This window comes from Gnatocerus cornutus, chromosome 6 (genome assembly GCF_029298725.1).
Source record: "Gnatocerus cornutus isolate USDA-ARS CGAHR chromosome 6, icGnaCorn1.1, whole genome shotgun sequence".
NCBI classification, from domain to species: Eukaryota; Metazoa; Arthropoda; class Insecta; order Coleoptera; family Tenebrionidae; genus Gnatocerus; species Gnatocerus cornutus.
This window is the reverse complement of record NC_142238.1, coordinates 6,325,338-6,347,901: the sequence shown is the minus strand read 5'-3', so window position 1 is coordinate 6,347,901 and position 22,564 is coordinate 6,325,338. Positions and strand designations below refer to the sequence as shown.

The 22,564-nt window shown below is 35.9% G+C and overlaps 1 protein-coding gene across 3 annotated transcripts in view; it reads right to left on the bottom strand.

Annotated features, from left to right (window-relative positions):
- Window positions 1-2,616: 2,616 nt before the first annotated feature.
- LOC148172450 (neurotrimin-like) overlaps window positions 2,617-22,564 on the bottom strand; it is a 38,255-nt gene continuing 18,307 nt past the window's right edge. Inside the window, exons 3-11 of one of the 3 annotated variants that reach the window (XM_088039278.1) lie at window positions 15,110-15,210; window positions 10,970-11,177; window positions 10,765-10,920; window positions 7,915-8,043; window positions 7,723-7,860; window positions 4,483-4,632; window positions 4,359-4,424; window positions 3,929-4,015; window positions 2,617-3,021 (exon numbers count right to left, since the gene is read on the bottom strand). In XM_088039278.1, the coding sequence (XP_087895404.1) occupies window positions 2,861-3,021; window positions 3,929-4,015; window positions 4,359-4,424; window positions 4,483-4,632; window positions 7,723-7,860; window positions 7,915-8,043; window positions 10,765-10,920; window positions 10,970-11,177; window positions 15,110-15,210 (1,196 nt within the window). In that variant the 3' untranslated portion in view covers window positions 2,617-2,860. Of the gene's footprint in view, window positions 3,022-3,928; window positions 4,016-4,358; window positions 4,425-4,482; window positions 4,633-7,719; window positions 7,861-7,914; window positions 8,044-10,764; window positions 10,921-10,969; window positions 11,178-15,109; window positions 15,211-22,564 lie in introns of all 3 variants that reach the window. The other 2 variants (XM_088039277.1, XM_088039279.1) reach the window with 2 other exon arrangements.

The following is a 22,564-nucleotide window of genomic DNA, read 5'->3' as shown; positions in this document are numbered from 1 at the left end:
CTGCGTTGCTCCATCATGTTTGCCTTAAAGTAATAAAGACGCGTCATCCACGCGAAGCGGGATAAAGTTGGCCTTTCAGCCCAACTTATAATACTGCCGGTTTCAGTGTCACATTAGAGTGTCGGTGGGCTGTACCAGGAGGGGTGGCGGCACACGCTGGGGACGGAAACGGGCGTCAGGTCGCGGCTTGCGCGGGCCATTGCTCGCTCACTGCCAGCCATATGGATTCGAACCCTATAAAAACAGCGGAGATATTACGCCAGCCGGGGATATTGCCGGGATTTCGTTTAGAGTACACACGCCAATATTACTTTTTGAATTCGATCTAAAATCTGAAACTGAATGATCTGTGGAGTACCTACGTGGCAAAAAGAGAGAAGCGGCGTCGCGACGGCAGATCCTAATTATGATTCCGAAGATTTCTTCCAAATTAGCACCAATATTATTATTGCTTCATTATTGTTTAGAATGGATGGCTATAATTTACTGTCACTTTCGATTTGGCCAGAAAAACGGCTCCGCAAAAATATTTTTTTATATCTTATTTTAAAGCTGAAGAATAAGAAGTGTCGGATTGTCATCAGTAAAAGAAGTAGTCGATCTTCTTAACTTCTGTTCTAACCATATTAGGGATAATAGCGACGGCAACGTAAAATTTTAAAAATTTTTGTAAACGGCTGAAATTATTTTTACTTACCTGTAGATTTAGTTTTGTAGTTCAAAATTGAAAACATTTCTCAAATAAAATAACGATTAATTTGCTTCAGTTTACTGGACGCTGATGAGTGTTGTTGCTCCACAGAGGCTGTATCTCGTGTGATGTTTAAACTCTTTTATAATATCTAGTATCAGAAGTTAACAAAGTCCTGTTAACTTTACCCTCTGCACGATTGTGCGTTAATTTTCCCGTATATTCTCGACATCATTCCTGCGTGCTTTCCTCGTAAAACGCATAAACCGGATCTTTCCGACCTGACTCTATTTAAAGTAATGCCACCGCTGGAAACAAAACTATTTGGTCGAGATGCTAGGGAATGCCGACTATGTTTTGAACCTGTCTAGATAAAGACTTTCCCACTACATTGGTTGGATTGTTTTGTCGAAAAAAAGTGGAAACAAATCTTTAGTTCAAAGCCACTAACAAATTTTAGCAAACAAGTTGTAAATATTTTTATCGCGAAAACACCTAAGTGCCTAGGTTTTGCTAACACGAAATTTTACATAATAGCTCTCATAAAAGTAAAATATAAACATAACTGCACTTAAAATACGACACGAGTTTTCCATAGTAAACGCTGTGTGCTTAGGATGCAATTTTCTTTAGTTTGCTTAATGTGCAAAGGTTAAATAAAGCTTGCTCTAATATCTGCGACTAAAGTGCCGTATTCGTATTACAATAGTAACTAATTTATCTTGTGTTGTGTTCTACAGTTTTAACGCGGGTGACAAACAATCTAGAAGATTGATAGTTACAACTAAGATTTCTATAGTAACGTCAGACAACACTTTTCTTGTGCGCAAAAATGTAAAATTCCATTGTAAAATCCTTACAAAGCTCATAAAAAATGACGTTTTTTTTGAGGCGTTGCGTCGTTAAATGACGAATTAGTCGCAATCTGTTTAGATCGAATGAACTGTAGCAACTTTAGAACGTACTCTTAGCAGTCTGCAATATTTTTTTCATTCAAATGGGTGAAATTAGTGGCGCTGGTGGAACATAACATTATTCCGTCCGAGGCAAAAATTTCTAAAAGCACTTAAATTCGTTACAAACTTCAGTAAAACTGGTTTTAACTCATAGCAGTAGTAACAATAATTGGTTTATTAAACGTAGAATTTTGTTATTCTGACATCTGAATAGCCATGTAAAACAGATAGGGTAATGAAAATTTATTACAACGCCCCAGCTTGATATTTACTCATTGACGTAATGTTCATAGAAAATTCATTATGATTATTGTTCAGTAACCTTCAACTACCAAACATTTAATTTTGACCTCATAATTTAGATTTCTCTGTTTAGAATGATAAATGAGTATTGGTTATTAGCAATTGTATTTTGTCGTGTAATTAATTGTATAGCTGCATTGTAAGCAGATTTTTGTTGAAAATGTCGGTGCTCATGAATATTTTAAACAGTGTTTTTTAAAAATCAGTTCTACCTTAATTTATTTTGTGGAATTATCCTTGCCTCTTTGAATATTTCAATTTTAAGCCCGCTTCGCTTTAGAGCCAACATTAATAAATTACAAAAGGAAAATATGAAAAGTATTTTTATCTTCGTTTCGGGGGCAAAAACATGACCTATAGCTTTGCATTATCATATCATATATCTCCTGAAATCATGTTGGTTGAAATAAATTCCATTTTTCCAGCTATTAACATATTCTTACATAAAGTTTTTTGAGTTATTAAAAGAATTTAGCAAGTCCGTGATGTAACACGATGCCACAAACATCGCAGAGTGCTCATAGACTTACTGCGGTACTCAAGACATTTTCCATTAAAGCTCCTTCGCCGAATGGATTGATGATTTTTGATGTATCACGCTACAGAATGAACGCATTTGAAATTTGAATAAAAGGTTGAGTGGAGCAGAGGCTTGGATAAAAGCTGTTAGAGAATGTTATTTAAACTTTATTGATTTAGTTGACACTATACTACATACATGTATTGTAATATCACGCACTATTCAAATTTAGGCAGTCTCTAATATACACCGTAGCTCAGCGACTGTATACACAACTTTATTATCTAACTTTAGCACTGTTTGTACATATTTACAGCTCAGTCTCTCGCACTGGATATGTTTTTATCACCACGTATCTTCTGCGTGTATTTTTTAATTGGATCTGCACGATCACCTCAGGCTCATACTGAATATCCATGTCATCGCGAACACGATACAGACACACCAGTTAAACTTTTCAGGACTCTCGGCGGCGCTGAAAGCTCCCGGAGGCTCTTGGATTGGCGGAGACCCGTTCGACGACAAAGTGAACTCCCCATCGTCGTCGTACTCTGCAACAAAATTACATTAAAGGGTAATGCGAAAAGGGTTGTTGCTCTGAAACGTAAACGCGATTTCGGTATTGCAGAATTCAAATTCTACATTTGCGCTGAAATGCTCTTTTATTAATCGCTTTTATACGCGGTCTAAAACATGCTCGCCACGTATCCATGTTTGTGCATGTTGTATCGATGTGGTATACCATAGCAAAATTTCGTTATACCGTTTAAGCTACGTTATTGGGAATAAAGCTACTGAATCAACCTACGATGCAGACAATAACGCGTTTACTACACTCTGATAGTTTTCCACAAATACTCGTAAACGTCATTATTGTAGATGAGATGTAGAGGATTTCCACCAATCAATATTGTGTGCTATTGCTTTCGGCTAATCTGATTAGGTTATCATATAAATTTTAGCCTACGTGACCAAAAATAATATTCGTTAGTTTTTACACATTTATGTAGGATTTAAATTGCATCAGCATTAGCATAACTATTCATTAAAAAAAACTGCCCGGCGCATCCACCATTTTTAGTCTAATTTTTCAAATGTTCTCCAATTGTATAAATTCTAAAAAGTTATTCTCTTTCTTTTTGGAAATCTATCTAAAGGAATTAATTTTACTCACGTAAAAAAATGATACAGTGAAAATTTCCAGTTCAATTTCATAGCTCTGCTTTTTTAATAACCTTTAGCGGAAAACGGTATCGTAGTTCAGTTTCAAAGTGCTGCATTTTTAATTGCTTGAAATGTAGTTGGAAGAGTTTTTTGAAGTTTTAATAGTACCCACCGGTGTAAAATTTCAAATAAAACATTTCGGCCTACACTAAAGCAACAGTGAAGGAACATAATGCCAAAAATTGTAAATAATTGCGATAAATTATTGACATTGCTCAAAATATAAAAAATCACCTGTCATTCCATCATCATAGTCTGTAGGCGAATTGACTCGGTTGTTTGCTCCTCCGCGTCCGATTCTATCCCCAGCCCGAGTTTTACCTAAACATACATGTCATCACCGGTTACATTCAATTACGACATATCTCATAAAAATATTATCGGTACTCGCAATATTATAGATGTCTTTATTTATTCAAGTCCAATAAAGTGCCGATGGCACAACACGAAACCACTTATTCCTCCTTAGAGGGACTCATATAACTTCACCGGTGATCATTCAGCCAACATAAAACATTTTAAAGCTCATTCAAAACGTGCGATGAGCGTAATTGGCGACGTTTTTATGTTTGCTTCCGTCACCAAGCAAAGAAGATCCGGATAAAAAACTTTATTACTCCAACAAAACTAATAAATGCTACAAGCCATAGTTTCGAAAATTTACCTTTCTTTTTGGTTGGAAGAGACGGGAATTGAGTTGTAGTTCGTAGAGTAGTCGGTGCAGGAATTTCTAAAATCGGAAAATTTTTGTTTGACATAGAAAACCATCAATTTTGTTGAGAATCTACCTTCCAGTTTTATCACGCCGTCGGTCTCCCCGAGGGAATTTTTGGCGACGCACTTGTAGGAGCCGAAATCCGATTTCTTGACGTCGCGAATTTTCAACATCATGTATTTTTTATAGCCGTTGTCCATAGACACTGCTTCGTACTTATCACCTGTAAAAGAACAATAACAATGAAGAACGAGCAACGAGTCGGTGTGACTGTGCATAATTTCAGAGCGCGATAAAATTATCATTCGTAAAAAAAGGAGATTTGTGTATTCACGTCTTAAACTTGGAAGCCCTAATGAGTGTTCGCCAAGTTCAACTATTCCTGGTGTGAGTAAGACAGGTATTTGCGGGCAAAATCTTGAGTCGGTGTTTCCTCCGTGTTTACTATTTGCACAGCTACGTAAATTCCAGAAATCAGAGGGGTTGGCTTGACGTTAAGACTCCAATGATCAATTTGCAAACAAGTTGTTCTTACTCTTTTCGAACTTCGTAAACCAAGACTAAACATAAACAAATTTGAGAAGTCCATCTTTACTTTAAATTTCCAAGTTATATCCCACTCCACCAATCCATTTTTTTCCAAAAAAATTATTTCAGGAAAATGTTTTTCGTAAAATCTCCCGGGGCACTATTTGATTTGAACTAAAAAATCACTCTGCCGCAAGCATCCGAAGATTGATTGGAAGAAACGTGAAATATAGCATCTAACAGAAAGTATGTGGGTTCAATTTAATACCGCGACGTTCATTATGCCCCGTCAATTAATTATAGCCGTCTCGCCACAAAAGTCGGAGTAATTATTTATAGAATTGGGGATGGACAGCTAATTGGGAGAAAGTTTATACGCACTCAAGTAGCACTTAAGTGGACTTGTACGTACGGGGTAGTGATTAATCAATAAGGGTATATAAATCAACGTAGTCGTTAATCATGTTGGTCGGGACTTATTTCACCCTAAAATAGTTTACACAAAAACAATGTTTCAAAACAATGTTCGTCGGATAAAATGTACACCAAGAAATTTTAATTATCACACTCTAGATAAGCGGAGTGTATCATTAATTTTGAATATTATTTGGAAATATTTCATGCAACTGCGGCCGCGTGAATTATTAAGCCCTAGATAAAAAGATGAATTTCGCCCTTTCGTTCCGTACAGATTAATATTTTAATCAGTCCTTTCAAGTACCAGTCCACTGCAAACATCCACAGATTACAGACTAGCAAATGAAAGTTCCAAAGCCACATTATAAATAAATATCTATACAACTAGCTCATATGTAAAGGATACGCTGCAATTTCAAGTTCTTTGATGATATAGTTATGTGTTCACTGTGGTTTATTTCGTGTTTTCCAGAAACAGTCAACAGAAATTTAGCTTGCAAAATTAAAACGTCTACTCACTGGGAATATTATATAGAGGATGCACAATACCTTTACACACAACTGGTATTCATAGTTAATAAGGTAATCAAGTTTTAACGTGGTTATAACATAGTGCTTTCATAGCAGTACATATTGCGGCGATTTCAACAATGCATGCACTCGAAAAGAAGCATTAAAACCGATTTTTAGTCTGCTGGCAATTTAAGCGCACTTCTTTTTCAAATAAGCTGGTTTTTATTTTGATGAAACTACATTCGGGAAGGATAATTCAGCGTAACTAATTTCATTTCCATTATGTTTGCCGGTTTCTATTTTTATTTCCAGAACATTAGCCAAAAATTCACAATCTTCAGACTTATTTTAGGCCCATTACATTTTTTTACACCGTTTTCATGTTTTGAAACTTTTATTTCCCAAATCCTTAGTTTTTAAATAATTTTTGAACATTTTTTATTTTTCAAAAAAGTTTTTTTTTGGTTATCTATACAGAATAGCTAGAAAGTCACGCACCACCTTAAACTACGAACTCTTTTAGAAACTTTTAGAAAAAATATGCTAAAAAAATTCCACATTCTGTTTTCGCAGCAGAATCGAAATAAATAAGAAAGATTTCTAAACTATGCACCCAATCATTTAAGGCAGGCCAGTTCGTGAATGAATAATGTTACTGTGGTTTTACGTAAACAATGTCACCCTGATCGACAGTGTTAATTCAAAAATTTACAATTTTCAGTTATTTTTACAATATTTTACCACGTTTTTTTACGCAACGTCTTTTATATCATAAATGCTTCGGAATGCATAGAAATTCAGAATTTTGGCATTACATTTTTACTTTTCAATCCATCATATCTTCAAAATTAAAAATTTTCCTTAATTTAGTGTTACAGTTGTGCGCGCCTTCTCGGCCAGCCTGTATTTGAGTACTTTTACAATTTTGATATTTGCAGCTTCTAAGATTATCAGATTTAAAGTTTTCAGATTTTCAAATAAATAAACAGAGAATCGGACAAACCAAAATTCTGGAAAAAAACGATAGAAAATTGCTCTATTTTACTTTAAAAAAATTATTTTCATGCAGAATCATAGTGCAATGAAAACATTTCTATGGTTGCTGTGGAGCCCAAGCATATAAAGTGTTGTGCTCTGCTTAAGCATATAAGTGAAACTTATACCCTGACAATCGAGCTAAATAATGTGTCACTTTTATGACGTTTGAAAAAAAATATAATTGTTAGACTGATAGCTGAAGAATTTTCTAGTTACCTACTAGGTATATTGGGAACATAAAAACTTAAAAACTTGAACTGTACAGACGTACAGAAGGACCTTTGAAAATAATAACAAACGGATAGTTGATGTTTGAAAAATATGTTGATATACTCCTAGGAAAACTGCAATTTAGAGTAAAAAAATTGAACAAACAGGCCAGATAAAAAAGATCCTGTCGTAAAAACTGCTATTTTTAGACAATACAAGCGCTTTTGGTTTTCACAACAATTTTACACGTACAATTACTGTTGCATTTTTCGAATATTTCTCTAAATTATGCAATTAAAAACACGTCTGGAATGTTGTTTATTTTAAAGGTCTTTTACAATGTAATTATTATTATTAGCGTGTTCCGCGGGTAATGGAAAAACACTAGTCATGGAGTAAAAATATTGTGTCGGGACGTGTTCAATATCAGAGAATGAGAAAATATGACCCCTGTAAATAAAACGACCAACACACATTTAGCTCTACTTCAAATTGCACGGTACATCGTCTCGTTACTCGTAAATCGTCAAGCGATATTGCAGTGCACTATGTCATGAGCCAAACTACAGATTATGTCTTATTTCCGTTAGCAGTCAGATACCACTACCTGAGATGATCATGTCTCCTCGTTCGGTGGTCCAATAATTGATAGATGTCGGGAAAGCTTCAGTACGGCACTCGAGAGTGACATCTTGGCCTATGTAAGCTCCCTCCAATTGATTCGGAATCGATAGCATCGGGGGAACTGCACACATAAGACATAAATCAACAAGACATTAGCGAATGTATGCAGACTTACATTGTACTTTTAACTGAACCCTCTTGCTTATGGATGGGGGAACGCCGTTGGAAGCGATACACAAGTAAACGGCCATGTGAAGTCGGCTAACTTTAGTAATAAATAATATCTCCCCATCGACAACGTTCACTGTAACAGTACGTTTGAACAACATTATTGCCTATTCAGAATACATATCTCGAAAATGAGGCTTTTATTTCGTCTTCGGTGCATTTAATTTACATCGGAAATGTGAGAAAAAGCAAGCCAGCGATATGCTTGCGCTCCATACGGTATTAAACTCTGTATAATGACTTAGGAATTTCAAAAAGCCGAGCTGCTGACAGGAAAGAAAACAGACTTCTCTCTAATAATCCTGAATAGCATTTATCAATTCAAATTTTCCTGAGCATTTTTTTATTTAATCGTACATGACTAGACCAGTCTTATCCGAGAAATTTTCGTCAGAATTAATTCGATTCAGTTCTTTTGGCAGATCTTATATATCACTGAAATTCAAAGCAACGTCCGTAACTAATTTACAGTAGAAGCAAACTCCACGAAATCATTGTAGAATTGAAAAAACGGAATGAATGATTCAAGGCGAGAACGCCTGGTGAAATTTAAATTAGATGAATAAAACAGCATTATTTATGTGACTTCGATAAAATTTAGGAAATGTTACGTAACCGACTACCATTTATATAAATCAATAGAGTTATTTAAATATTCCATGCCGACAAAGCTTGTAACTTGCGATAGGAATTATCCTTATAAATCTGATATTTCTTGAGGCGTCTCCCTTTTTTTTGCCTAACTTGACGCTTAATTTACTTTACTTAATCCAATATTAAGAGATATTAAGTCGTAGCCTTTGCGGTACAACAAAGCAAATTACTTTTTATTTGTCGAGGCAGTTTCAGTGAATTTTATATCATGCGGTTAATTAAACATTGAACAAAACTAACGTCGGTATCTTTTAATTAAAATTAATTTCAAAGTTAACTATTTATGCATTGTCAAAACCGGAAACAGCATTATTATTCCCTTAATTTGTTCTCCTGGATGAGAAAGTTTTATGAAACCTAGTCGATTATTTATAAATTGTGCTCACACTGCGTTCATACAAATTTGCCAGCAGTTAATCATTTAACTTAAATGGCTATTTAGCATTAATTATAGTTTGGATGTTTAAATTACCCCTATTACGAAGCATAATTAATTTTGTTGATTTGTGGATGGGGATGTACAACAATTTGGTGTCGGTCTTCCAACTCCTCCAATCAATAATGAGAAAGTAAACACTCTCATTAACTCGAGTGCTCTTGCATTTGATTTTTCATTCAAACTATGCCAGCAGATGCACTTTAAGTGCGCCATAGCAGTCACAGAATTGACTTGCATTTCCTTATCGACTCATGTCAATATGAAATTTTAATTAGGACTAGCTACAACAATATTCCTGCTAATTCAATTACAGTTCAAATGACTGATTGTCGTGTTTTCAAAGCGATCGCTAGACTAAACAAACGGTTTCACTCTAAGATTAAACCTTAATTGTTTACTGTATCGATTATCTCTAAAAACGTTGTTCCAGCAATACATTTCGCTCGAATCATTGTGCTGTATGACAATACAGTTCTTTATAATTGTTGAGCTCACAGCACTGTCGTTGACAACTGGTGATTTGGCGAGCTAAACTCGTGGTTTGTACGTGGGCAAGTACGAACATGTTTTGTTCAATTATTTCTGCTCGAGTTCGTACAATCAAAAATATGATCTTTAAGGCCGGTTATTTAACAACGTTCTAGTTCTAGGCGACGTTCAAATTTATCATGGTTTCATCACAATTAAATTTACAGAGAGATTTCAATCTGATAAGTGTCTCTTCCTTAGGTTTTGATCAAACCTAGAACTGGACTTTGTACAAACGAAATTTTTCGGTGATCAGTGGAGGAAGAGAGCTAACTAAAAATATAGATAGATAGACAAATAAAAAGTTGTTCGTGGTAATATTGGCTTTCATAATTTATACAGTGCCGCTGCGCACAGATAATAAGAATATTATGAAAAATTAAAGTAGTAGCTACTCTTTGTATAAATATTTACCTCTCGGATGTTTCAAGACTGCGCGTAAATAAAGCAATCCAATGTTAACTCTATTTTGCTTTTAGTAACTCTCTCATCTTCTGGATCAACCAATTGTGCTCTATCTTTTTTAGTCATTCTCTAGATTAACAAACATGTTCACCCGTGTACCTAACTAGTTTTTGAAATATTAAAGATCCACCAACACCACAAGGTAAATTTGATTTACCTACGGGAAAATTGAAACGTTCGATTTTCTCATCAATGTCGTAGAACCGAACTGTCATAGTCATATTTATTTCGATTAGTTAAACAAGTAATTTTAATAAAAGCAAAAGTTTGATTTTGATTGAGCATTGACAATTATGCTTTGTTGAGTGAGCACACAAGACGAGATTTATTTACCGACGTGAATAACAATAACTATTTGAAATTCAATATTGAGAGAGATTTACGTTTGGACTAGTGACTCGGTGATAATATTATATTGATTAAAAATAAACTCCGTTCGCACACAAAGTCTTTATTGTTCATTTCTAAATTTGCGTAACATATGCAGAGCCCCTCTCATCATCCCATTGTGTTTTTCCCGCGTCTGATAACGATTTTAGGCAGAGTCAAACTGAGAGAAAAGCGGAACCGATTATATAAAAAAATTCGAGAGAAGTGATGGTCCGCAATATCCAATTCCGTGTTTTCCATTTTTTGGAGATGGTTCACATTGCATACCGAAATACGTCGTAAAGGTAAACTTTCGCCAACAATTTATAAATATGCAGTTACCGTTTTCTCCATTGTATCGAATGTCTTCTCCGTCTTCCCTCCTCCACATGACGTACGGTTCCGGATAACCCGTCGCTTTGCAGGTCAAGCTGACGTTAGTAGACTCCAAAACCACCATATCCGAGCTGGTTTCCCGATCGACTATGCTTGGCGGCACTGTAACCACTAAAATAGTACAAGATTTTTTACTCACTAAACCACTTACCCACTACTTGAAGGTATCCTTGGCGGCTTCGCATTGGATCGGTATTGACTTGACACATGTACCAACCTCGATCAGCTTCTTGCACGTTTCTGATATGCAAAAACCAAGATCGATGGTCGTTGTAGCTTAACGATATCCGAGGGTTTTGCGTGATGACATTGTGGTGGATCGACAGAATCGTCTGAGTGTCCACTCGGACCCAAGCTACCTGTAAATCAAGAAAATAAATAATTAAAGGCGCGGGATCGTCCCGGATCTAAGCTATAATACCGAGGAGATTAATCGAGGGACCGCTCTTCTGAAAGCATTCTACCCACTGCAATACAAAATGAATATTTCACGAACATGCTTAAAATATCAGCAGGGTCGGCGTGTGCCACTTTACGTAAAAATGACCATTAAACCCTCAAAAATTGCTTATGACGTGGAGAATATTTTAAACTATTATATGCGCCCTTTTCTCGGGTCTGAAGGTTACGTCAAGAAGCTTTTGCTGGTTATACCGGTTTTTAATAGACTTATCACATGTCAAAGTGCGGAATGTTTTAAATTCTAAATTTACAACGGCATTAGATAATTTCAAACAGTCTAGAGTGTTAAAAAATATTTTGTAGCTCATCCACCATTGTAAGCTTTAACAAATGGAGCCTCCAGGAAAATAGACGCATCTTCTGATTAAGATAGAAAGAGCAAACTGGATATTTTCCTAGGATTTCAATTAAATTTTGCAGAAGTAATATTTAAAGCCTCATTAGCACCGCAATTTATTGTACAGTTTACAAGACAATCATACGCAAGAATTGCCTGTAATTCAGAAACAAACTAAACGTGTGCGATTTTCTTAAAAACTCATCTTATAATTTTATAGTGTTGTTAAAGGGTTCAAAACATTACTTCCTTAAAGTTTAATCGAAATTCTAGGATAATGCTTCGTTCGTTTATACTACGCTAAAGCACTTAGTACAAAAGAAAAAGTTGAAACCGGCGCATCCACCATTTTGTATTTTAAATTTACGTGTTATAGTCATATTAAAACACGAAATCGGATTTTTTCATCCACCATCTTTAATTTTCGCTCCCCAGCATCAACACCTATTAAAATATCGGAGCACCTTGGGGTATAACTCCCGTTCATGAATTTTTCAATAAATTTAAATTAGAATCTACTCATTCCACATTTCAATAAATTTGAAAAATTCGCAAACACCTAACAGCTGTGTTTCAACTCTTCGGGCTATATGCTTCCACTTTATATACTCGTTCCGACTTTCATTCAACATATTCACAACCTTCGTCACGATGATGTTTGCATATCCCTGCATCACGAATTCAATATGCGAAAACAATAATTCTATATGACCGTCGGAATATGTTTCAGTTCCCTAAAGGGATAAAGTCAATTTTCTAATTTTCAGGAGAGCATCTTTTTCTGAGAATAATGATATCGATTAAAAAACCAAATCAGATAAAACTAAAGAACGCGGAAAGTTAGCGAACCAAAACTTGGAAGTTTGCTGAGTCAGCTCGTTCAAATCCGAGCTCTAGTAGGTAGTTCGATAATGGTATTGGACGACATGATGTTTGCGCATTTAGAGAAGATGGACCATTACTAATCTGTTGCTCGAGTGGACTCGGAATTGTTAATAACAAAACTGGCGGAAATTTTTCATTAGGTGTTATACTCTATGCATACAGGTTTTGTGCATTACTGGTCCAGACAACTTGGCATAGATAAAGTGGATATTAGTCCAAAATTAGGAATTTATTTTTGTCACAGTTTGCTTTTTATAAGGTTTTTCAAATTCTGATCTCATGCGCTTTCTAAATAATTGAAAAGCCATGTATACTTCACTCAATGTCGGCAATAAACCGATCCGAAAATATCTATTATCCGAGATTTTATAATAGTTGATAAACCAACTTGACAAAATAACGAATCTCCAATTTGTTGCACGAATCACGATATAAAGCATTGTAGTGGTGACGTTATGACTCCACTCTGTAATTTAATTTATTTCTGATGTAAATTCGTTTTAATCATCGTTTCCGCTGTTAACTTCATTTAATTTAATTTGAAGTAATAAATGGGCTTGCAACTTACCTATCTTTGTGTTTTATTGGAATTAGCAAAATAAATTCAAAATCTGCAAAGTGAAACTGTCAGCTTGTTTTGATTAATTATTACAAGACTTCCCCAATAAGCCTTCTGACTGGTTTATTGTTCTGAGGGATTTTAAAGAAAAGGACTGAAATAAATGGATGTACTCACGCATCGTTTTCATCATTGTTTGTAACAATGACCACTTGAGTTAGGGTTCCGGTCGGAAAATATCTACAATAATCGTTGTTTTGTGAGATAATCTGCTGGTCTAAAAGGCACAATGGTTGCTGCTTACAAAATCGTTGAGTGGGCATTGGTAAGCTTTCCATTAATTCTTCAAACGATAGTACTAGGATATCATGGATTACAATGGCTTCGATTGGGATTGTCTTCTTATTAATTGGGGGGCGGAAAGAGGGCGGCGTGGATAATTTGGGACTAGAGATAGCGGCGAAATCAAGCCATAAATAAATTTAACAGATCTACGGATTTCAAATTTAATCTTGGCATTGCGGTAATGTCTTTCTAATATGTTAATAGTTTTATGGTATCTCTCTATCGTCATCTTGCTCCATAATTGACAGCTTGTCAATTCTACAACTCAGAATTAAGACAGTGTGAGTTGGGTTAATAAAATTGAGGAAAATCGTAAAAATGAATATTTAATTTTCATTTATTATTCAGGACAAGATATTAACTTCCTCCAAAGTAATAAGCAATCAATTAACTTGCTTATGGACGAGGCGTTCATTTTAAAGCACCGCACCCCAGAGCCATATTAAAATGAAAAAAAAATATTGAAGGGATGTTTTTCAGTTCCTAATAAGCAAAAACCCGAGAAACAGGAAGCATTTAGAAATACAACAAAAATGTAGTTTTAAAGAAAAAGTATTAAATGTGGGTCGATTTTCCGGCCCAAACCATTACAATCTGTCGAGCTAATAATAATGGTACGATTTAGCCATGAAATTTACTCGGGATTTTACTATTCGGCCTCCTCCAGTTTTCGTATTTTTTAATTGTAGTCTAAAACCAAAACTATATTGCTGGGTCGTTTCTACTTCCTCTGTTATTATCGTAGTTTGAAATTGTAGATTCAGTGTAAAACTTTCGTTTGCTAAACGATGCATTTCTATTAATTAAGGAACAAAGTTAGAGTTATCAAATAATATAAAGCAAATGTAGAAGAAAAAATTGCAGCTAATTAATTAAGCACGAAGATATTTTGCTACAAATCTTTATTTTCAAACAGTTGCTTCTAATTTTTGTAGTATTTATCTGATCGATATGAAATTTTGTTGGTTTACAGAATTGGAGCTTATCTTTCATTTAGTACTGAACAAATGTTTTACGGAAACAAAATTTGCTGTTTCACTATTCGTTAATACATGTAGGTGAAGCAGTCAGTGCATTAGTTAGTCACTCGTTGGTAGTCGAGATGTCATGATTCATGAATGTGCACCGGTAAGCTTTCCATTAATAGTTAGAATGATGGTGCCAGGATATCATAAATTAGTGCAGCTTCTATGGGATTACGGCGTCTTATTAATACAGAAGTGTTTGAAGTCTGGGTTGGACGATTTAAGGAACGAAACTAGCACGACAAATCGAATGAGACGGATCGTTGTATCGCACCCAAAGAGCACGCGCTAACTGATGATGTAAAAGGTATACGATAGGTAAAATGAAAACATGCCCTGCCGGTATCTAGGAATCAGAAAAGCCATGCACGTCCTTAGTCTGTCGAGACCCGAAAAACCTCGCAGCAAATTCAACTCACGAACAATTCCTCACTCCTTTCTGAGGAATCGCACTTCCATTTTCAAGTTTGTTTTCTCCGCTCCTACTCTTTTATTGTTTATATATGGGCTGGGTGTACGCTAATGTTATTATTTTTCAAGCGATCCATGGAATCGATTTCCTTAACATCATGCATATCCGAATCAGACAAAGAAACTCGATTTCAGCCGCGGTCCCTCGCCGTTTGCGAGATCCAATAATCCTTCCCAAAGCAATCCATCAACTCAAACCCCACTTACCTTGAACGTTCGCAGGTTGTCGACCACGCAAGCCAGAAGGGCGTCTCTGCCTACGGTTACCGTCACGTTGGGGATGGGCTCGGCAAAGCGCGGGAAGGCCTCTGGAACAAAACCACTTAATTCAGGGACGTAATTTATGCAGACATCACACAGAACAAACAATCTCTTCCTAACACCGGTGTGGCCAATTATCGCTCACGATTAAACCCACTCTTTCCTAGACATACTCTAAACAAATCGACAATAAAACCTTAAAACGAGCGGTTTACTCATCAATCATTAAGCTCCAGTGTCTTGTGCATGGAAAAAACTAACCACATTCTCCAGAGACGACGTCGCAATTGTCATTCGAAATTCACGCCACGAAAAAACGACAATGCAAAGCGAGCGAAAGTTGCAAAATTTGCTTAATTGCGACTAAATTACGAAAGAGTTTTGAGTTATGTTAATGCTAGCCGTCAAATTTTAAATTCGCATTGAGTTTCTTTTACATAACAACATTATCCGATACGTATTGTTATAAAATTTTTCACGCTAAACTTCACCATCGTGCTAATTAATAATTCAATTCTCTTTCTAAAGCTACAAGTTTTCTAACAAAAAATCCATTCTTTCCGTTAACTTCCTGTTTCCCAGTAATTGGTCTACAAGTGAAAAATTATGGAAATAGAAAAACCTATTCTTAGCAGCTTTTTTTTCGAGAGTTTTTATAATTAAAAATTTTATTCTGTTTTTTATGCTGGTTTAAGCACATAAAATTAACAAGATCAAACGAAGTTACCAAGTGAAGTTCGATCTTGATTATGCTATCATCTTGCACAACGACATCATTAGTGCATAAGTAGTAGTACCCCCATTCTCTCCATAACACGCACGATATTTAAAGTAAGCAAATTCAAAACTCCCGCCACCAACCCTGTTGGTAGGCCTGCTTACTGGTTCTGTCATTATTTTAAAGTCTTCGATGTCGCAACTTGGGAAGATCAGAGTTGCATCTTTTTGAAGATGCAAAGGGTGGGAGTGATGTCGTTGTGCAAGATGATAGCATAATCAAGATCGAACTTCACTTGGTAAGTTCGTTTGATCATGTTAATTATGCCACTCATCTTGCACTTCGACATCATTAGTGCATAAGTAGATGTTTAAAGTACCTTGCGACTCGACTTTTATTTATTCCATTCTCAACTTAAAACTGGAATAAATATCGGTAAACGTTAACATAAAATTAAAAATAAAGATGAGAATAAACTATGTAAGTGTCACCAATGACAAGGCTAACCTAATATAAACGTATATTAGGGATAATTTAAAACGACCTTAGCAAAAGAACCACTTCTATTTTACATAATAGAACGGTTATAATGCCGCACACAACGGATTTTTGGACCAACCTATGAATATTAACTCTATCCTTTCCTAAAGGCTGAGGATGTAGCGGCATTTGCCCAGAAAATAGAGGCGTCAACACCTGCTGTTTCCAAAACATCCTTTATGCCTCGACTAATTGTAGCGAAAAAGGTATTCTTTTGGAAAGTTGGAAAAAAAACGAAAACAAAACGTCTTATCTTCTCCGTTTGGTGAAGTGCAAGCTTCAATGTTAAAAAACAGAGAGATATGTCTGCGTTTAATCAAATTGTGCGAAGGTGTGCTAAGGCAACACTGAGATAAAACCTTATTCATACTTGGGACTTGATGACCTCAAGTGATAGATATGCTTAAAAAAAAAGTTTAATTCTGTGATCCTCACCTAATTTAGGAGTAAAAAGAAAGGCCAAAGCCAAATTAAAACTGTTAAGACTCCCGTACGAAAATCCGTCTTAAATTCGTATGTCAGAAAGAACAAAACATTGTCTACTGATTTCACAATTACGTTTAACACAAAAGTGGCTCTGTGTCTACATTTCTTCCACGCCACGCCATTGTTGGTATGTTGAATTCAGAACAGAAGCTACCATTTTGTTAATGCAGGTATTCCTCTGGACTTCTAATCAGCCATGGCATTATTTAAAGAGCTTACATAAGAAGCAAAGATCCATAGTTCTGCTGCTCACAAAATTGTGAAATCTTTCTGGATAATTTAGAAACTAATGGAAATTGAATCCTATTTATATTAACAGTGGCGGTAGCGTTGTCAAGCCTTAATAAATTTTCTGCATAACGTGGTTCGGAAGCTAACCACCTTAGACCAAAAGGCTAGGAATTCAAGATAATGGAAGTGTACTTCTTTTTCTTCATCCAATGCCTAAACGCCCGTTGATTTCCATTTACAACTCACCAGTCGGTCCGCTAGGCATCAGAGTAAGTCTTAGTTGAAAAGTCAAACGACTTTATTCGACAATCTGATAGAGAAACTTTAAGCTGCCACTTAAGATAATCTTCTGTTAAAGAGGGAGATAAACAACATGCGAGCGTCATATTTGTCTCAAAATTGTTGAAGGGCTAAACCTTCGCTCTTTCCATATATCTTGTATTAAGCCAGCCATACTGTACAGCTATAGAGACGGGTTGTACAATCTAGTATATTCTCTAATTGTGCAAGAAAGTTTCTTTGAAAACTGAATAACTCTAGCTCTAACTTTGATCCTCTTTTCCGGCTGTAACTCTACAGTCATTCGTTTCGAATTCAAAAGAATTCCTAAAAATATTCACGACCTTGCAGGATGGACTTGATTTTTTAATATTAATTAGAAATCTGAAAGATTTTAGCAGTCTTGGAGATTCCAGAGCAAGATTCATCGTGTCATCAAAGAGCAATAAGTCACCTTATTATATAACTGACAAAGAACAACAACAGGTCATTAACTTGTTGAAAAGCTAAGAAGCTAACGCTAACCTAAAGAGTAAAGGCGAATATTCAGTTTTCCATTTAAACAAAAGCGAAGAAATCGCCTATCAGTCTGAATAATCAAACAAAGAAATATGCAACCTTTAGATCAATTGAAGCTAAGAAGCAACTTAGGGCAAAAGACCTAATGCTTAAGTGTTCTAAATTTAAAATTCGTCGCTGAGAACCATTAGGCTTACAGACTGTAAAAACAGTAGAAACGAATTGTCCTTCAACTGGTTTGGTTTACTTGGTTATAAATTTATAACACCCTTCTTTAGTAACATTAACTGCGACCTAAGTCGATTGATTTTCTGAGAAAGACATCAATCTTTCAGCAGAAGATGACTTTGGTGTAGAGGATTTAGAAAAAAAAAAGATTTTAAAACCCCAAATCAACGACAAAATTGTCTAGTTGCTGGTGACGGACTGTCAAGCAACAATAAAAAGACTGCAATCGTCCGGCAAATCTTACAGTGGAGGCCGCCACTGCTAATCTCAAAACCTCCGTGACTGGTCTTCTGTGGTTCGGATCGTTTAAGTTGTGTTTTCTGGGGTAAAAAATTCTTCGTCCATTTCTGATTGGTGCGCCCAAACGGGATGACCAGTGCTGGTACGAACCTCGGCAGTTTTCAAGATGCCCTGACAAAGTCAGATCCCTTTGAGACGCCGTCTTTTCAAGTGTTTTTGTTTCCTAAAGTCGTTCTTCAAGATTATTACCAAAAAAGGGAACGAGACTCGACTTTTTAACGTTTGAGAATTAATTCTAGACGGGAAGCAGTTTGAGTGTAATATACATTTGCCAAAAGGCGAGCTGCATTCTATAATCATCCTATAATCATCCTATAATTTGCACATCACTGTCGCCCCTCCCCTCCTTTTGCAATAGGTGGTATAAAACCGTTTGATATTGAAGAAGGCCGCCCCATCTGATCTTGCAGTCCAGCTTAACGAGTGTCGCGATGGATTAGCCTGTCAAGGACACAGACGACTAATTCTGGATTGGATCTTTGCGCGTTGAACAACGGACAATTACCATCCAATGGGTATTTGGGACCAAAGCGGAGCGAGATACAGAAGGCAAACCTTGTGTTAGAATGGAAGCCCAACACGCCGACAAATTTTTGCAATAGGATTACCTATCGTTGACGCCCCAACTGGCATCTGCACAAGAAGTGACAACACTTCTTACTCTAAAACAGGCGCATCCTCGGGCTCACCTCATCCGTTAGGATAGTCTCAGTAACGTACCGCAACCAGCAGGACAACCTCCAAGTTGCAACGCAATTCTCTATAAGAATGCAACTCTAAAGAAGATAATCTCAGTAACGTAAAACGAACTCCGCAATCAGCAATTTTTCAGCGCAATTTTTCAATTTTACAACAGTAAAGAAAGGTCACCTTGTTCAGACAACGCTGCTACGGCATACGAAAACATACACCGCAATCAATTGGAAAACCTGCAAGTTGCAACGCAATTCTTCATAAGAAGGCGCAAATCAGACAACGCTGGAAAGGTATTCGAAAACGTACACCGTAACCAACAGGAAAACCTGTTCCAACGCAATTCTCCACAAGAAGAAAGCGCAATTGCGTTCATTCTGCAACGAGCCTGGAATCAAGGAAGTCCGAAGATTCCTGAAGACGCCGCAACATAACCTCTTTTTCTAGACGATGAAATTTCTGACGAGTTCGCTGTTCTCTCTCGTTCCTGGAGACCGACTGCGACTCGAACTGTGGCCACGATGTCTGCTGGAAAAGGCATATGAAAACGCACACCGCAACCGACAGGATAACCTGCAAGTTGCAACGCAAATCTCCATAAGAAGAACGAGCAATTGTGTTTTTTCTCAGTTTCTAGATGATGCAATTTCTGACCAAGTTCGCTGTCCTCTCTCGCTCCTGGAGACGGACTGCAACTCGAACTGTGGCCACGATGTCTACTGGAAAGGTATACGAAAAAGTACACCGCAACCTACAGGAAAACCTGAAGTTGCAACGCAATTCTCCAAAAGAAGAAGGCGCAATTGTGTTCTCTCTGGGACGACCCTGGAGTCAAGAAAGTCCGAAGAGTGTCGTCAAATTCCTGAAGACGCCGCAACATAAACTCATTTTCTAGATGATGAAATTTCTGACCACGTTCGCTGTGCTCTCTCGCTCCTGGGAACGGACTGCAACTCGAACTGTAGCCACGATATTTTCCCATTGCCTAACGTTTGTTGGCAAATTTCTTCAAACTCGGGAAAAAAACGTGAACGTGTTATGGCACGAAAATGAAGAATGACAGAACCGCCAGTAAGCAGGCCTACCAACAGGGTTGGTGGCGGGAGTTTTGAATTTGCTTACTTTAAATATCGTGCGTGTTATGGAGAGAATGGGCGTACTACTACTTATGCACTAATGATGTCGAAGTGCAAGATGAGTGGCATAATTTATTAATTTGATGTTTTTTCTAACTAATTATAAAATTTACTGTATTTTTTTTAATAAATAAATATATTTAAAGTAAATGAACCATAGAGGGGTCGCAATTTGCCTTGTTTGTTTAGAAAATTAAAAATAAATAAATAAATAAAATAAATTGCTTGAATAGAAAAAATAATTCAATTTTAAAATTGTGGCAAAATTGTTTTCATCGAGCCATTACACAAACCATAGATACCAAACTAAACGGAAAAAAAGGAAACTTTGTATAAAATTTGGTGCGACGTCAAAGCAGACATAAAAGTCAGTATATTTTAATTAATTCTTTGCCATAATTTGCATAATTGCCAGCAATCTAAAAAGTAGTGCAGCTAATGACAATAATAAATTACTTCGGAGTATTACCAAAGCAATAAATAGAAAGAATTGAGTATGAAAAGAATCAAATCAAACAAATTACCAATACACTAATGCATTAATGTGCCTCCCAAATTTTATTTAAATAAGTAAACATTACCAAAAGTAGAAAACAAGTATAAACCATAAATTTCCTTCTACAAAAATTAAATATGTCTCAATCAATCACCAAGAAAGACTTAGTTTAGTTTTGTTTACGTAAACGACAGTAAAGAAAACCACACGCGATTTAATGACATAATTTTTTAGTTGTCTGAAGCAAAATTATAAATGAATTTTAGCAACTGCTTTTATCTGCTTTTAGTGTTACTGTCAAGTTGAAATGAAGAATAACAGACATTATTTGTGACCCCATTTTTCTAAAGTGTATAATCCTTTTGAAGTTTTATGTTGTTATTATGTTTACAAATACGCGCACTCAATTGTAAATTACTAAAGATTTACTTCAATATGATAAATCCCGGCTCGCGGAATGTTAAAAACGGTTTTAAGAAAATGATTAGTGTTCATTAAAAGACTGCAAGCTACTTGTATTACAACCTGAAAATAGATTCCCAGAACGGAAAAAGATACTTCATGAATTATGTAAGCGCCAATGCGCTGACAAAATGAAATTTGCTCGTACTTATGTATAAGAGGATAAAGCAGTGCATTTAAAGTGCTCTTCTAAGCTTCAAAAATACACACACTGTCTTGGCTCGGTTCGAAATACGAATATCAAAGCTGGAAGACTTCATTCGCAGTCAATAAACGGAATCATTTAGGAGCGACGCCGATTATCAAAATGCTAATATAAAATCTAACTTAGTTAAGCTGTGTAATTAATTGCATAACTTATTCGCCGAATTTCCATTTTACATTAGGATCCGAAGGAAGATAAAGGAAACAAACATTCCTGGAGTGTGTGGTTACCACAGTTTGAAAGACATTTTTATGCTACCGCAACCTAACTTTAATTTAACATTTACAACAAAAGAATTTCTGGTCACGAATTCAATTAAAACAATAAATGAAAAGTTCTGTTGGCCATTTAAATAGCTCTTCATATTTCAATTAATTTTAAAGAATTCGTAATTTTGATCGAAAAACAACGTGCTCTGTAGTCATAATGTATAAACTGAGACGTCTAATATTCTACCCTTTGTGGAAATGACAGCAGTTTAATTGACTTTTATTTCTAATTTTCATTATTTTCATATATATGCGGGGTACCCTGTCTTCAGTTTGGGCAATTTCGGGCCGACATTAAAATGGTAGGCACACTTTAGTCAGAATAAGAAATTTTCTTTAAATCACTTCAAGCACGAAGGAAATTTGTTATAGGCACTTGATATGCAAATTGTTCAATTATCTTTATGTAGATATATCGAGCATTGTACACAATCACGAAAAAAGTCCATCTTATTTCTCCTAATGCAAAAATAGTGAAAATATTGTACTAAAATACACTAGCAATTTAATACAAAAATAAATAGTTGGATTTTCGAGCCCTTATTCTTTGTGTAAGAGAAAATCCCCGCTTGTGAATGTTTGAGTTGAAAAGAAAACACACAAAGCTAACAATTACACAAATTGTAACGAAAAAACTATAACAAAAGTAGATTTTCTGCATGCACATTCACAGATATCTCCTTCGAAAAGATTTAGATTGTTAAACCGTGAAATGTAAAGATGTGCAAATGATGAATTTTCCGATTACATCCACGATTGGCATATTCCTTTGTTCGCGGAAAAAGACTCGAAAACAACAATTAAATTAAGTTCACCATTTTGTTCGCAACCCTCCATTC